Below are 17179 nucleotides of genomic sequence, written 5' to 3' on the forward strand. Positions count from 1 at the left end.
ATTTGCAGAAGTTACAAAGACAAGGTCAATAGATGCATTGTATTCATGGGGGGATATGTGCGCCTGCAGCTAGCCAAATGACTTTGAATAGTGTGCAGGAATCTTTGGCCGGAAGAAAATTATGTGCTGTGTCACATTAAGTTCATAAAAACATGCACACAGCCCAATGCCACATGTGGTTTCACCAATAATTAGACCATATAAATTACTGCAGAGGAAAGCCGAGCTAAATGGCGACGGAAAATGACTTGGCTTGACTCGTTTGTCAGGTTACTGGGCAAAGAACATCCCTTATGCCAAGGACTGAAGAGTTTAGGGGCCGTGATTAAGGTCATATGACACGTTATAGTAGTCATTGGCTTTTCCTGCTGATGTAAGCCATCGCTGTGATAGAGGAGGCTCGTGGTGGTGTTAGACGTGGAGGAATCGATATCCTCGGAAAGTATCTGGTTATCCAGGGGGCATGAGTGCAACTCTTTCTCTCCCTGTATTAATTGACTTGAGATAGACCCCTTCAGGCAGCGGCTAGCCGTTTCTCTGTTTAATGCAATCAACTGTCTGCAAGCTTTGTGAGCTCTCCACAGCCCTTGCTGTCTTTAAAGAGGAGCAGGATCATCCTCCTCATGTTGTCCTGCTCACTCTCCTCGCAATCCTGCGGCCTCCATCACCCTGGACAGAAAGACTTAATAACATCATTATGACACTTACAGCTAATATTATTCCACATTTGACATTAAAACGTGGTCATAATAGTGACAAGGCAGTCTAATTCAGACACTGAACAAACACAGAGCACATGTCTTGTCACATGTAAAACCTTTTTTGCCTCCATTTGTGAGTGCATGTGAATATTGAGACCAAACAAAACACTTGGTGATGAGCTGTGTGCGGAAAGAGATCCACTGTGAAGCATTTTGGAGGAGGGAAAAGAGGGGACATTAGTTATGCTAATTTAAAAAGATGGAGTCAAAGGAAAAGGAAGGAAAATTAAATGAAGCTGAAAAAGTGGAGCAAAAATTAAAGCTGGGCTCAAAGCAAACGGGGGAGCATTGAAAGTGAAACACTCTGTTACATGACAACACGGCGCTTATGTTTTTGCTGCAGATCTTATAAAGTGGCCACAGTGGGGATGAATGGTGTGAAGAAAATGATCCCAGCACAGGCTCACAAACTGCATGCCACACAGGAAACTAAAACTCTGCCCGGTGATCAATCTTGCTGCCCTACTTGTTCTCTCAAATTTTGCGTGTGTACTCTTTTAGGCTGACAGGATCCTCTGGTGATGCAAGTTTAGCTATCCGAGTGTACCAATTTAGCAAAATAAAATCCTGTCTCCCTGCGCGATTTCAATATGAAAGACAGCCTAATGATTTCTCTCTAGTAGTAGGAGGAAGGCAGTTTCTCCAGCCAGCTTTATCACACTCAGCCTTTGTCGTGTTTGTTTTATCGCGAGCTGTTTGCCTGAGGAGGCCTGGCTGCTCTCATTGATACAGTTTGTCAGACATGTTTTCAGGCACTGTTATTTTGCTTTGTTTCTAATCCTGCTCTGTGCTGCTACTGTTAGCGGTATCAGATGCCAGTCCAGCCTGGTTCTGCAGTGGTGCAAAATATAATTGTTCCTATTTTTATTTGACCAGCCTGATCATTTTGTCATGGATTTTTATCATGACCTTTTTTCTGCAGTCCAGATTTGTATGATGCAGATTTGAATTGACAATACTAATAGTGTAAAATGTTCAAAAGTACTTCCATCTAGATACTGATGAATAGAGTATGTAAGTTGGGTAATTTTAATATAATTGGTAAACTTTTTTTCTTTTCTACTTTTCTTTTCAGGAACCGTTTCAGGCTAACATGGCCAGGATTAACGATATGGTTAGGCTTTTGTTTTGTTCTTGTGTGTGTCGTGTCTCGTGGTGTTGCTTCTATTTCCTCTTTATGAGTTCAAATGGAAGTATTGTTGAGTCTGGTGCTTCGCTCCTGACAACCTTTACTTTACTGCCTTCTTCCTTTTCAGAGAAGAGAATCTGCGACTCTGTCCAAAAAGGCAAACAACACCTTCAACATTGTTGGGACCACCTACGCCATCAACGTGGCCAAAGACCAAGGTTTGACGACCATTTCCAAGAGTGCCACTGGAGCAGCGGCTAAACACTCCTATCTCCATAAAATGGACGACCCCTACACGGAGGCCAGGAAGTCCTACAACCGTGTCAGCAAAGTGGACAAGATATCCCGCATTATTTTCCCAGTTCTGTTCTTCATCTTCAACTTAGGCTACTGGGCCACATATGTCAACAGAAAGCCCGCTATCATGAAGGCAAACAACCTAAACTGAATTTGACCAAATGCTAGGCTTGATCTGGTTTGGTTTGGAGGGTAGACAGGTTTGCAGGAGGCCAAGTCCATTACATCTGATGTGTAGTGTGTGTGTGTGTGTGTGTGTGTGTGCGCGTTTTGTGTGTCTGTCCTCTCTTGAGAGTTTGATATTTTGCACGTCTGTATAGATGGAAGGCAAATTTTAACATACAATAGTTTCACATATAATCGTGGACCTTGGAGGGAGCACATTCTCACGTCAGACTGTGTTTGTGTAGCGTTTCTTTTCTCCCCTCCACACTTAGCTCTGGCCCTGTTCCCCGTTGTGAGTAACCGAGTGTTCCTTTGCTGTATCTTGATTGCTTGCTGTTCTGTAGAGTAGTCAAATTGTGTTTTCACTATGTTTTGACATGTTTGCGCTTTGCTTATTATAAGTTAGAGCGGGCATGCTTTCGAAGTTTTCATTGTAGCTCATTACCAATGATAAGGTTCAGACACATCCATCGAGTTAAACAACATGCATGCACGCACGCACACAGATACACAGTGATGCATCAGAAAGCGCCAGAAGAGCCATTCCTTGGCTGCTTTACTGTGCTCCGTTAGCCAGGGGCAGCCTGTATAGTTCCATAGGAACATCATTAATAATCGTCAGCGTCTGGCCTTCAGCTCACGCTGAATCTCAACAGACCCAATGCAGTATCATTTGGAATTGCTTTCCCGTCCCGTGGGGCTGCCTGTACATTTTCTAGTCCAGTGGCTCTTATTGTTTTAACTGGCTGAGTATGTTCATTGACAGAGAAGCTATGTGCCTTGGTGAATACACACATGATACAGAAAAAGGCTTTGACACACTCACACTTGCATTTACAGCACACATATGCATGGTCTGTGTGTAAATTACATGCAAACTGGTGTCCACAGGCTCCGTACGCTGCAGTATGTGGCTGTGCCCCGCCCACCCACGGCCCATTGGCATGGGCACCGGGTGTAAAAATTGTCCATTAGTGTGGAAGGTCCTCTGACAGACCTCTGCCTGTGAAAAGCTGAAGCGAAGAGATTAAAGGATCCAGCGTAGTCCAGAACAATTATCATGTGCATTTATGTTTTGGCTCATGGCGGGGCGTCTCCATGAGCTGAGCAGTCAAAGCAAACTACCACCATTACCTCAGACTGAAGTCGAATTCTGAATCGCAGTTTATCATACGTTTTCCATGGAAATGCAACACTAGATGTTTTATACATTAAATCATAGCAGACACTTTTTCTTTCTTTCGGTATATTGTGGGCAGGCACCCTGGTGCTGTAGCTGTTTTTGGCTCCATTATGATTTTTCTGCATTTCTGCCTTGTCATGAGCAGGATTTTGATTCATGTTGTACTTTTGTCCTTTTATACTTGATTGTGTAAAGTATATTGGTGTTGATTTGATTGTCTACATATGCTGTACTGTTTTTGTGTTTTGAAGTAGACAACAAAGGCCAATATGTCACAGTCATACAGTATTTCTTAACAAATGTTGGAGACACTCCATCATCGCTGGAGACTATTATACTGAAAAAAAGATGAACCGATTTCTCCAACAGTAAAATAATAAACTAAATGTAATTGTTGTGATCACACTGAAGAGCAAACTAATGGTCAAATTGATTCTTTTTCAACAAGTCAGTGATGGTTTGCAAATCAGACTTATCTCCAGCTGTGGCAACTGTCTCCAACTTTTGTTTTCCGTTTGTTTAGTGACATCTGTATTTTTGTTATGTGTAGAATTTGGTATGTGTTTATACGCTTTATGATTCTCAAGCGATTTCTGTTGCTGTTTTGCCGGATGCACTCTGGATATTTTGCATTATCTTAACTATAGACCCCAACATGCAGTGGATCTCGTCAAACTGTATCTTCAGTGGTGAACATAGGAGAATGAGTGAACTGTGTTGTGGCCTCTTTAAAAAGGTGTGTCAATAACACAAACCATGTACAATGTATCAGTCATAGGTTAATGCATGACAATCTGTACACGTGTATGTCTGCAACCTCCAATAATGGTGTTTGTCACACTGAAATAGGGCTTAGTATCAATGTTTCTGTAGTTCATCCCAGTTACTCATCAATTACCAATACTTACTCATAACCTCAGCAACATCTGCATAAACACACTTAAACTCCAATTATATTGATGTGATGCTAATCATTTACGGTTGGCACAGAGTTCTGAAAGTGTTTTTACCCTCATTTGGTAGCAAACAGATTTTAGGTTTAATTCAGTGTACTAACACACACGCTGGCTCTCCATCCATCTCAGTTACAAACGTTAAAATACAAAATGAGGAAAAGGGAAGTCAGTTTGCAGTTTTGCAGTTATGGAGATGCATGGCCACAATAACAACAATTCTTGATTTATTTCCCAACTTGGAAACACATTTAGGTCATATCTCAAACTGATAATCCAGGTTCAGCTAAGATGTAATAGAATGAAGGATAATTATTCTCATTGATGATGATTATGATTCAATGTTGTGATTTATTGAATTCTACATTGTAGAGGACAGAATCTTTTAACAATTACATCCAATCAAAACACAAAAGTCTTCATCCCACACATGCATGCAGACCACAGAGACCTTAGAGGACCCATTGTTCATTCCAGCCATCCAGAGACTTGCAACACAAAAGGAACAGCATGAATATCTCCTGGTAAACCATGTTCATATTCAAACAATACACACACAATAAACTCAAACAATTACTGGGCCGACATGATGAATCAAGACACTATAAACTCTGATGAGATTTGTGAGGAACTCATCCATTTTATAGTCACGTCAAATTACAAACTAGGTGAACGTGTCCCTGTTTAATAGCAATCATAAATACTTCCACATATTTCTCAACATCATAGGACAATAACAATCATACTGCTGACAGCGTATGGCTTTTTGAATCAAATATATTTCAGGAATTGATACTGTTTCAGTGAGGACTATTGTGAGGAGCTGTGTCTCATTTTCAGACTTGATTTTTATCATTTTGTCTCAAACAAACTGATTCATGATACACATCTGCTGAGGGTGTTTAAAGCCTGCTGGCTGCTGCTAATTCCGGATCTGATGACACAGAGCGCTAATGTTTATGCATGACTCCTCTGAGTAATGTGATCGAGGTACTGTAGGTAAGTAGTTATGAGACGCAGCAGTCGCAGATTTGTGAAATAACCTTCCTCAAAGACAGTCATCCTCTGAGCGACACAACCTTCTCAGTCCGAAATATCATCACCATGTCCACGCGCCTTTATCATTTTGTCATTTTGTTTATATATTTGTCAGCACCAACTGACATTATCAGTATCTTGTATAATGTGGTGACCAAAGATACATTCAAAATCACTTGGCAATTTCATGCATTGTAGGACTGTTCAGTAGTGTAAAAAAATCCAATTTATTCACCACACACAGCCAGAAAGGATTTTTGTGGGTAACTTGTGAAATCAATACTTACATACATATTTATACAATTCTCCTCGTAAAAGGTATATGACCAAATGTCTTATCTAATATCTTACTGCTGTATCTTTACTTTCTCATCACAGGGAAATGATCAAAAATGGTTTACCAGAAGATTTTATTTAGAGTTTGATCTATTTTATTTGTGATGTTACTCTTGAATGTAATCTATACTTAAATCATTCATAATCAATCATTATATTGTATATCAATACTTTGCTTAAATCGCTTAAATTACATTTTTTATTTTTTGCTAAGCACAATGTGCACAGTTACCTTTTAAATTCACGTCTTTATGTGTCTGTGGGTATCAAAAAAGGGTCAAAAACACTTGCAGAGCCTCACAGCCACAACCTCTGTACTCTGCAGCCGAACTACAGTAGAATCTCTGTCATCTAAACTGCTCAGACTGATGGCCACAGCAAACAAAACATGCAGTAGTGCAAAAGTAAGAAATGATTGATCTACTTTAAAAGAAGAACTTGTAATACTTCTAATAAAACAGTAGTTTGCATGTACAAGTGGCATATTAGGTCAAGAGTTTGTGGTTATTCAGGAATTGTTTTTTATTATCTTCATTCCTGAGGGGTTTTGATAAACAGGACTCTAGTGTATTGTTGCCATTTGGGTTTGGTTAGGATTGTGTTATTCTTGTGGTAAATCTTTTCCTCACAGGGCCAGAGTTAACTTCAGCTGAAACATGTCATCCTATAAGACACAGTATATTAAGAGTATATTACTATAGGAATATATTTATGCTATTCAGTACAGCATTAAATATTATATGTTTTATACGACGTAACCTCTACAGCATTGATGAAATCTGTTGATGGGTAGAAAGCCGTAGACAAATAGATAAACTGAATTAATTATTATAAACTAAATGGCAACAATTCTAATTGCTCAGAATAGTGTTACCAAGTTGTGAATTTGTAGATATTGTGAAACCAATTCCAATAGTTTTTGTGAATATTGATATGTCACGTCATTTATTTTTACATCTGATAAGTACCGCTGTCTTACGTTGAGCTCTGTAACACTACGTGTTATGGTATTTTAAAGACGTACAGTAAAGATAATATTCATCGAGCTACTTACAACATCAGTACCTTGTGTGCACTTTTCAAACCTAACTGTGAATTAGCAGCTGTCTGCAAGCAGAGTTGTACACACTGTGTTCTCTCTCCAGCAATTTCACTGCATGTCCCTACGCATTGAGAGATCAAAGACTTCCTCCACAAAGACAGCTCCAGGAACATAGTGGACTTTGTGTTTTTGTTGGGAAGTCGCTCTCTACAGTATATGCTCAGTGACTGGACTCTGTGTGTTGCCCTCTCTCGTTCATGTTCGTACTGTATGAGCTGTAGCGAATGGAAATGGGGATTAAAAGGACGTTGTATTTTGTCTTGGAGTTATAAGGCCCTCCTTGGTCACTTTCAAGCCTCAGAGGTGCAAATTTACAACTCTGAGGATTCCTCTGATGCTCCTTTAGGGGCTCATTTGAGAAGTGTTTTTGTCAGATTCTTTGTGTCTGTGCATGTTTTGTTTGTGGTGTTTACACTGTGATTTGTTAGGGATACAATCAAGCAGTACAGTGTGAGGACATCCTACAGGGAACAAAACAGGTTGCACACATTCAAATCAAAGCACAGCCAATTATAATGTCTCATGATATTTCTGTGATGGCACAACATGGAGCTTAAGATGTATACATTTTCATAAGCTCGCCATTTATATCACTAATGTTGCGCCTCTGTATTACAGTTACTCAACATCTGATTCCTATCCACCAGTAATTCATTGTCCAAATCGATTTCTGGAATGACAGAAACATGTTTATCCCAAAGGTATTTAAGAAATGGAGTTTTCCTATGAAAACTGCTAGTAGAAACACGGTAGAAACCTGGAATACTGTAGTGTGAGAGTAATACTTTTCTTTTGTAGAGCCTAACATGTAAATATGTTTAAAGGCTGCACTGCTGAACTTTGGCTAGAAGGTGCTGCAACAATTCACCCATTTGACTTCATGAATTACTTAGCACTTTGAGTAAAAACCTGCAAATCCTCAAAGCCCTTCTCTGTGAGAAAACTGCCAAAAAATCCCAACAAGCTTTGGTTTTTATAGCATCAATAATATCAACAATATAAATATCTAAGCCTGAGATTTCCACACTGCAATAGACATAAAAGAGATCAAAGAATCATAAAAAGAAAATTAAATCTACTAAAGTCTGTACAGAGCAAAAAAAATAAAGCAGAGGGGTTTCGATGTGAACATAACTAAGTGTTTTCAATAAACAAGGCTGTGTTGCTGTCTACGGACTTTGAAGGCTACTGTTGCCATCTGGCTCCGGTCTAGTCCTGACTGCCCTGTAGGTGCCTTCAGCTGCACAGGAATGCTATTATGTTTAATGCTAAAACACCTCATTTTTCTCAGTGCGCCGGGGGAAATGGGCTCTCTAACACCCCCCACGTGGACATATAAGGTTGTTTGCTTGCTATGATAAATGAAACAATCCATTAAACATTTACTGGCTATTGTTCATAGCAGCTCTAGGACCATATAGTGCTGTGTGTTTGCTGATTTCAAACACAGAAAAGCAGACACATTGGAGAATTTGACCATCTTCTACTGGGATAATAGCTCTATTTGTATAACATGCAGGATAAAATGAGAATTACAGACACAAATTTTCAATACAAATCAATGAACTATCGTTGATCGGTAGTCAGTAGAAGATGGTAATTTAGACACATTCATATCACGAAAGGCGATACAACATACACATTACTAGGAGGAAAGAATAATATGACACAAAAAATTATGAAAGTGTCATCAATACATATGGTGCGTAAAGTGAAAGAATAAAGTACATAACGCCTGGGATATAACGCCAACAAATGTGTTTTTTTTTTTCACATAAGCAGCAACCAAACATCACAGGATGCCTGCTGTTATCTCCAGAAAAATGCCAAGTTAAGAGTTACATAAGTGGTTCATGCATGAGAAAAGTAAAATGCGATTGTTTAAGAGTATAATTTGTACAGATTGTACAAAGGGATGACCTCAGTTATTATGGTAAGCCAATAGATGCCAACACTAAAGATGCAAATAGGGTTGATGTGCTTCTCTCCGTGATGTGAAGTCAGTTTTGTGGAAGAAAAAGGAATTCATAGTGTTTACAACACTGACCCTCCGATTGATGTGCAAACCAGGATGAGAAGGAAGAAGGAAGCTGATATCTGATCTCCACTGACTTATGAGGGTGGTACAGGGCAATCCGTATAAGAAGCTTCCCCTTTGTTTTTAACCTTTGTTAACCGTCGCTTTAAAAGTGTCCACCTTTCTATTTGTGGGGCTACTGACAAAGTGTTTCCATCCTTTTGTCCAGGAACTGCTGTTCTTTGCGGTAAAGAATAAAGATGAAAGAAGTGCTTTAAGTGTCTGCTCATGTGACTGAGTGTTTGATAAAATACACAACTGATTTCAGGTCATGAAAAACATTACAGAGAATACTGCAGCCCAAAGAGGTCCCCAGTAATTGTCTGGTCTGCCAAAAGTCACTTGGGGGAGTCTTCAATCTCACAGACATGCAGTTCTGCACAGGGGACGAAACCATTACGCTGCAGCCAGCTGGGGGCCACTTGTGAAGTAGTTCAAAAGGTGTAGTAACACATCTTAACCTCTCAGTCAGCCAACTCACATGGAGCAGATTTATATGAATGCAAAACGTACAAGGTTGGTGTTTTGCAAAGCCCCGGCCTCGTCAAGTTCAGGACTTGGTGTCACTCCACAGAAATAACTGAGTGACACTAATAAACTCCACCGCACCAGAATCACATTAGATAACTTGACACCAGATTATGTAGAATCCACTAAACTGCCACGTGGACATTACCCAACAGAGCACCTCCAAACATGCAGAGAATAAACTATCTATGGAAAAATATTAGCCTAACAATGCAGCTGATATGCAGCAACAGGCAAATGTAATCTGTGCAGCAAACACTTAATTAACTAAAGCCTATTAAACTTGCACAAATTCATGGCTTGAAGCAGACAGTCTCTATTTATGTAATGTTATGCAGTGTTGTTAAGCAGCATATGACCTCAAGTGTGTGGATATGAGTTTAAGTTGGCAATAAGGGCAGCTGAGTGTGGCAGCAGCATAAACTATAGAGCAGAAGCTCAGCACTTCAGATGTAATTATGAGCCATACAGGAAGCTGTCACATTAGCCCATTACTTTGAGCTGGAATATTTCTCTAAAGCAAAGTCTACCATGTGTGTTGCAAAAGCCCTGAGTTTCCCATGAAGTCAATATTACAAGGATGTAATTATGTGAATGAACTCTGCGGAGGACAACAGTCACATTAAAACCCAAAAGCCAAAAGGTTTACAGTATTACCCTCTACTAGAGACCGTTCATAGTGAGCCAAAAGCAAAGTCCCCAAAAACAACAACAACAAGCTAGGAAGAAAATTGCTGCAAAACCAATTCAGCTCATATAACATTTGAGTCATGATGGAGTCAAGTGAGTACTCATAACTCACCACTATTCAGGATATGAATAAAACGACAGCATTATAATGAACATAACAACCAAAGAAAAAGCCTCTACTAGAACTTCTTTCACAATAAAATTAAATGATAACAGCATTATAGCAGAATCAGAAGTTAGCAGATGCCAAGAAAGTGACCACAAGCAACTTCAGCAGCCATAGACACATAAACAGACTGGGCAGGGTTAAGTTACAAGGAGACGTAACTATGCTAGCACAAGCGCCAAACACTTAGCTTACCTAGCTTGTTGATGTGTAGCGGCCGCTGTGGTCCCAGGCTGCAGACAGCGCGACGGGAAAACTCCACCTCCAGCTTGAAGTTTGTGTCTGAGGCCAACAGGTGACACATACAGCGTGAGGAAGGTGGCGACTCCTCCTCCCATAATCTGTCGCAGGTGAGCTAGCTAGACCATGAATTGCTATATGACAAGCAGCAGAAGTAGCATGCTAGCGTTCGTTGTGTTAACAGCGGCGTTTGCTAATTAGTACTTGAAAGCTTACATGTACTGTCTTTGATACACGTGGCAGCAGAAAGTGTGTAGCATGAAAGTTGTCACTCTGAACTAGCATGAAGGGTTCACTCCATACAACAGGCCTTTTTCACAGTGGACATTTTACTGTAGTAAAAGCACAGGTGTTGCTAATAACATTTAAATAAAGGAACTTCATTTGGCTACAGCTACTATTGGAGGCAAATTTATATTTACATTCCCAAATATCTCTCAAAGTCTAATTGGACTCATTTGACTATTTCATTCAATAGCACAACATTGCGCCAACTGGCCTGAAGCACATTAGTCCCAGCCACTAAAAGGACGGTCCAAGAGTCACAGTTGCTAACACGATTTCATCTCCAGGCAAACCAAATGTGATGTAAAATACATCCAAAATAAGTCAACCGTGTAATGTAATGTTAATACAAATTTTAAGTATATAGGTCATAACTATCACTACCACAAAATTTAAATAAGCGTGCAAAATTTTTCTTACCATGTCAAAAAATTTGCAATTTAGGTGGCACTGACCAAAATCTATGGCTGAGGCAAACTTGTCCTACTTCTACATACTGTAATAAAATGGAAACTTTTTTAACATGAATATGGATTAGAAGTTGTCATGGTAGCCAGGCAGTTTTGAGATGCTTTAGAAAGGCATGTGGAGGTGTGAATATGAGACACGCACATCAATGTGGACTGACATTTAATGAGTCAATCATCTTTCAACATCTTTCAGCTTCTAAAAGCCTGACCTTTACTCCCACTGATGTCTCTGATAACCACATGTTAGGCAGTATTATTATCTTTAATCGAGGCAATGTAGCCGTCTTCAAGCCTTTGGAGCACTTTCTCATCAGTGTCAAATCCGACTGTTTACTACAGCCTGCTTCTTTGCACCACTCACTTTCAACCATTCAGGTGAATTTTCACCAATTGCTCCACCCAAATACAAATTTAATCCCATTTGTACATGATCCGCTTCAACAATTCAGTGTCTTCTAGCTCCAGTGTCCACTGTGAGCATAACGCCCAGCACAACTTGACATTATTCGTTCAGCCAGTGAAATAACCTTTTACTTATCCTGAGAGGAAAGATGTGTCTGTATCTGTAGATAACAGAATCCCCATGAAGTGCTTTCCCAATGGTATGGTCTGTATGAAATATACAGTAAGGTAGCACTTTTACATATCAGAAGTTACTTATTATTATTGTTGTAATTATGACATCATTATTGGCACTAAAAGTAATAATAATATGGAAGTAATAGTAAAAGAGAAATTATCCAAGACTCACTACCTACCATGTACAATGTACTAACTACAGTACAGTGATAATACAGTTACTATCGGCAGGTCTGTATATTAACAGTGTATGTCATTGTCAAGACTGAGTGTGATTTATTATGTCCTTTTCTGTAGAAGTTCTGTCAACAAACCCTCTAATGTGTGGGGTAACACTGGACTATCCAGCATTTGTTCACTTTGATTTCTTCCCCTCTAGGGTCCCTCTACTGTGATGACACCTTGTAATATTCGTCCTTGCCTCGTTTTCCTCTGAACAAGATACCGCTGGCCCCCCTGGTGTATGCTGCTTTTCAGCCATTAGTTCAGGTACTAGAACCTGCAGGCGAACACTTTGCCTGAAGGGTCTGTCAGGGCAGGCCTTTGTAGCTCTATTGTTAATTAGGTTGCTTGTTTTGTGTTCTGGTGAAAATAATGCTTGAATTGTCTCCATTCATTTCATATTTTGCGTACTCTCATTCTACAGAATACGTGTCAGAGGATTTGTATTTACTGGAAAAGTAATAAATATTAATCAAATCAATGACATTTATTTAAAAAATACCAGCACAAACTATTAGTGTACCGTGCCCTCTAGTGGCTTCACAATGTGTAATTAGGTACAAGACTCCAAAAAAGTTGCCCATTTGATCCATTTCGAGGTACTGACGGGATACATACCAAATCAAGCTCTACAGCACAATGTAAAATTTTAGTAATCAGGTATATTTACATAACATTAAGATACTTAGTTGTAGTAGTAACTTGTAGTTTATGGTCTTACTTCTGCGGTACTGTGTCAGTTACATCGGCTTGCATTTCGTAACCTTAAAGTTTGTAACTCAAATCCCAATATAACATTTGCTAAAAAGTTATTTAGGCTGCCTTTTTCAAAGGAATGTGATTATTGTTATCTAATGTTGTTAGAGTTTCCTACAGCTGCCACTAGATCTTACTAAAGAGTAAAGTTTTACTGATTGCACCTTTAATGGCTGAGATTTTTCTTGCATGTCATTGCCATGTCTCGTTTCACTGTGCACAATGCATAAAGGAAGACTGAATAATCTTTATAAAAAGAAACAGATGTTCTGATTGTTTTTTTTTTTGTGTGTGTGTGTGTGTAGCTCTCTCAGATGACTGTGTTTGATGGTCATTTTATCTGCCTTGGAAGAGATTGCCTCATAAACGTTGATGATTTCTCAAGCATACGAGAGCAGACTGACTGGTCTAAACATTACGACGAGGCTATTCATCTGCCTTTCAGTGGTGACACTGCTCTCTGCTGCCGGGACAAGCAAAGACCCCATGGCTCCAGACTATAGATGACTAACAAATGGGTTTGGGAATAAATATGTTATGACCTGAAGAAAAGTTTACTTGAAGAAAAGTTTACTTGCATACTTAACTTGCCTTCAATGAGGAGGAGACACTGGAAGCATCACAGACGTGTGAAGACAAACCATTACATGGGCATCAGTGGAACATGACATTATTGTTGTTGTAATGTCACAACTACAGATAGCTGTACCAAAGTACAGATCCAGTGTAGCTGAATATGGAATCAGTTTAAAATCTGCCTCTACTCAGCCTTACTGTACCTCCAGGAGTTTCATTTTCAATTCTACCCCATGATTTTCAGCTTAGGTTATGCCATCGATTAGCAAGTTAAAATTGACTATGTTGGCATGTTTCTGTAGCTCTTAGCGCACTTGCCAGTCGTGGTACATTAGATTAGATGTGGAGTGGAAAGCTCAGATGCCCTGCAGTCAGTATGGGGTATCCTCATGCAGGAAGCAACTCGACAGCTGTACTTGTCCTTGGGAAGGTAACCCAGTACGAGCAGTTTGAAAAAGAGAGGCAGAGCAGACATTTTCTAAAGGTGATGAGAGAAAATGAAACACAGCATTGTAGGTAATAAGAAAATGGACTGGTCCTGAATTTTAATATTTCGTGCTACTTGTGTGGCTTATTAGAATGGCTGGAGGATTAGATTGCAATAAGATGAATCACATTAACATATGACTCTGATATATAGCTTCCTTCTTTTCCCACACAGGAGACATGTATTGTTGTGTGCTGGTCACTGGGCTGTGGTGTTCTCAGCTCTGTCTGACATTTTTGTAATACAGATTATAATGTGGTTCAGTGAGCTATGCACAAATTTCGGTTTTGATGGTGCCAACCTCTTCAGTTTGGGTTTTATTGTCTGTGTGCCTAAAGTCAGCCCACATCACATCTCCTGAGATGATAACCTGACATACTTAGCCATTCAACTCCCTTCCTCAAAGCCCCCCTACCTCCCCTAGGAGATGCATGGATGAGCAAGCTTATTCTCCTTGTGGGGTGTTCCCCATGCATGACTGATGTTTAGATTAATATCCTTGACTGATTCCTGCTCCGCAGTGAAGAGAGGGGTAGGCCTATCAGAGCACAGCCACCCCCTCAAGAGTCCATTGATTTCCGCACCATTCTGACAAACATAAACATCCTAGACCCGCAAAATACTTCATTTGTTGTCCATTTAGATGCCATCTCCTCTGACCCAGCTGTCCACGTCTGCTTTTTTAAAATAGCTCTGTTTGTCCTTCGCCTGTGTTAGCAAAATTGAGTCTGCTGCCTGGTATTTATTGCTAGTCTTATTCACTTAAGAATTAGTCATTTAAATGTATGCAATATGTAAATGACAAAAATATACACAACTACAAATTTGACTGCCTCAAACATTTGCAACTATATAACTTAACAGGTCAGCATTAAAGACAACCAACCAAAGCAATAAGAAAAAGCATAATGAAATAAATCAAAACAAAATAAACAAAATCAGCATGAACATTTATGTTGAACTATAATGACTTGCACTGATTCATGTATAATGTGAGTTCCAAATGTGGTCTGGCAGCTGCACAGTGTTGACTTGGCTTCTAACTCTGAAAATGATACTGACTATGACAATAAAATACCTTAATATTAGTGCACAACAGCTAGCAAGAGCTAGAACCATATATGCAATGTAATTGGACTGTATTCAATGAAGTGCTGCTTTTTCAAATATCCTCCAAAAAGCCTCATGTGGAATGAATGTTGAAATCCATGCAGGAAGGAAAAATGGTAATATCGCCCCCTGGTGACAAGAACAACACTGTGAAAAGGCTTGTAAAGAGGTTAAAAACTGTATTGCAGTATGATTCAGATTCAAAATGAAAATTCATTTTGTAAAGATCGTGATATTGTATGTTTGGTGTTAGGCTTCATCCCAAGTCGAGGCATAAGCTTACAGCGTGCAGATCAGCAAAGCACAGACATTACAGACAGCACTGACAAGTGTGATACAGGATTTTGTGCATGTCTCTTCATGTGTGTTTGTGTCAGACATAATCCATTTTATATTTGAACAACGGGTTGATTCAGTTGTGACAACACTTGGCTCATAATTTTGTGCCGTATGGAGAGCTGGAGAGTCAAACCAGCTCTGAATCCTAATGCTTTTGGGTTGACTCAGAGCTTAAAAACTGACATGCAGCTCTGTGTGAGCTCAAAGACTGACACTTTCAGCACGGACTATTTGTCTTTATTATGAATAATAATAAAGCTATCAACAGTCAATGACCCAACCCAAATATTACGATATTGAAGGAACGCGGGGGTACATGACACTGAGTCTGAAATTGACATGATAACAATGACCAGAGGAATGTTGGGAAGACCCGGTGGTCAATATCGCATAATACATCTAACAAAGCACAAAAGTACAAAACCAACGCAAATATTAACATAATGCTGACAGACATTTGCATACTGTAGCACAATCAAACAAAACATCAAGTGTTTCTGCCATATGAGTACAGTTATACTTGGCTTTTAGAGAATATCAAAATGATGTATTCCTCACTGGAGAAAACTGAGGCTCATGTTGAAAATGACAGCTTTTATGGGAATATAGAAATATTGTTTTCATAGGCAGGGAGTTTCTGCTTTTCTGTCTTGTCTGTGTAACTGAAGCTGTGTTGCTGTTTTTTTTTTCTCCCTGTCCAGCTGTTCTTTCTCAATCCGCTCAATCTTCAACTAATTGGCCCTTTTCCACCAGACCTGACGGGTCTTGATTTCACTAAGTTGCTCCTATCTGACAGTTTTTCTTGAGGAGTGCAGTATCTCGAGCCAGGAGACCAACTCGCTCTTTATCCCTCTGGATCAAGTGCTGGGAGGCCAGTTGATCTTTAGCCTTCTCTCCGCTCCTCTCCACGTCCTGAAGTGAGGCCTGGACTTTATAGCCAACAGTGGCTTGTAAACTGAGTCAGAGTATTTCCCCTTGTGCGACTGAGAGAGCATACTGTATTACCCTTTTAAAGAATGTTGAAAATGGGGTCCGTTTTATTTTTCCGGGCAGCAAGTGATGGGAAAGAGTCTGCTGATGAGACAGTTTCCTTATCAAATGACAGCAGGCCGTCTAGCTGCTGAATGGAGGCCTGAATCACCTCAGCAACCTGTTTGGAGCCTTCCTGGTTAATTATGGTAATTTCATACAGCTTTAATGTCCCTTTTCTGCAAATATGAGCCTTCAATGCAATTGAATGGTCATCAACATCTGTGTCTTGAAATGAAAAAACATCATGTTCATACTGTATTTGAAGCTAAAAGGATAATTTCCTCAGGAATATGACTGTTTGTATTGAGGTCTACTGAATAGTTTCATGGTACTATGATACTGTGATTGCATTCCCGCTCATGCATGTTATTTATTTATGTATATATTAATTTTGAACTCACCTGTTTTCCTCCTCTTGATTCCTCTCTGTGCACTCATCAGTAAATTATGTTGTTAAGCAACTACCTTTGTATACTTTGTATTTAAAACTCGTCTTATTCATGCAATACATTTCAAGACTAGATGCTGATTACACACTCCAGCTCAGTGTATCCACTGTACAACCAGCGCAACCAAACCAGCATGCCACGTATGCCCTTACTGTGTGCATAGTAAAGCAGTTTTGGCCACACTTACGATATTTCAACACAGTCAGTCA

General features: G+C 39.6%; 1 protein-coding gene across 1 annotated transcript in view; it reads left to right on the forward strand.

The window, feature by feature from the left end:
• The window catches only part of gabra3 (gamma-aminobutyric acid type A receptor subunit alpha3), a 53182-nt gene extending 50844 nt beyond the window's left edge, over positions 1-2338 (forward strand). Inside the window, exons 9-10 of the mRNA XM_070916691.1 lie at positions 1837-1875; positions 2018-2338. Of these exons, the coding sequence (XP_070772792.1) occupies positions 1837-1875; positions 2018-2338 (360 nt within the window). The remainder of the gene's footprint in view (positions 1-1836; positions 1876-2017) is intronic.
• Positions 2339-17179: the final 14841 nt, after the last annotated feature.

The sequence above is a fragment of the Enoplosus armatus genome, chromosome 13, assembly GCF_043641665.1.
Source record: "Enoplosus armatus isolate fEnoArm2 chromosome 13, fEnoArm2.hap1, whole genome shotgun sequence".
Classification (NCBI taxonomy): Eukaryota; Metazoa; Chordata; class Actinopteri; order Centrarchiformes; family Enoplosidae; genus Enoplosus; species Enoplosus armatus.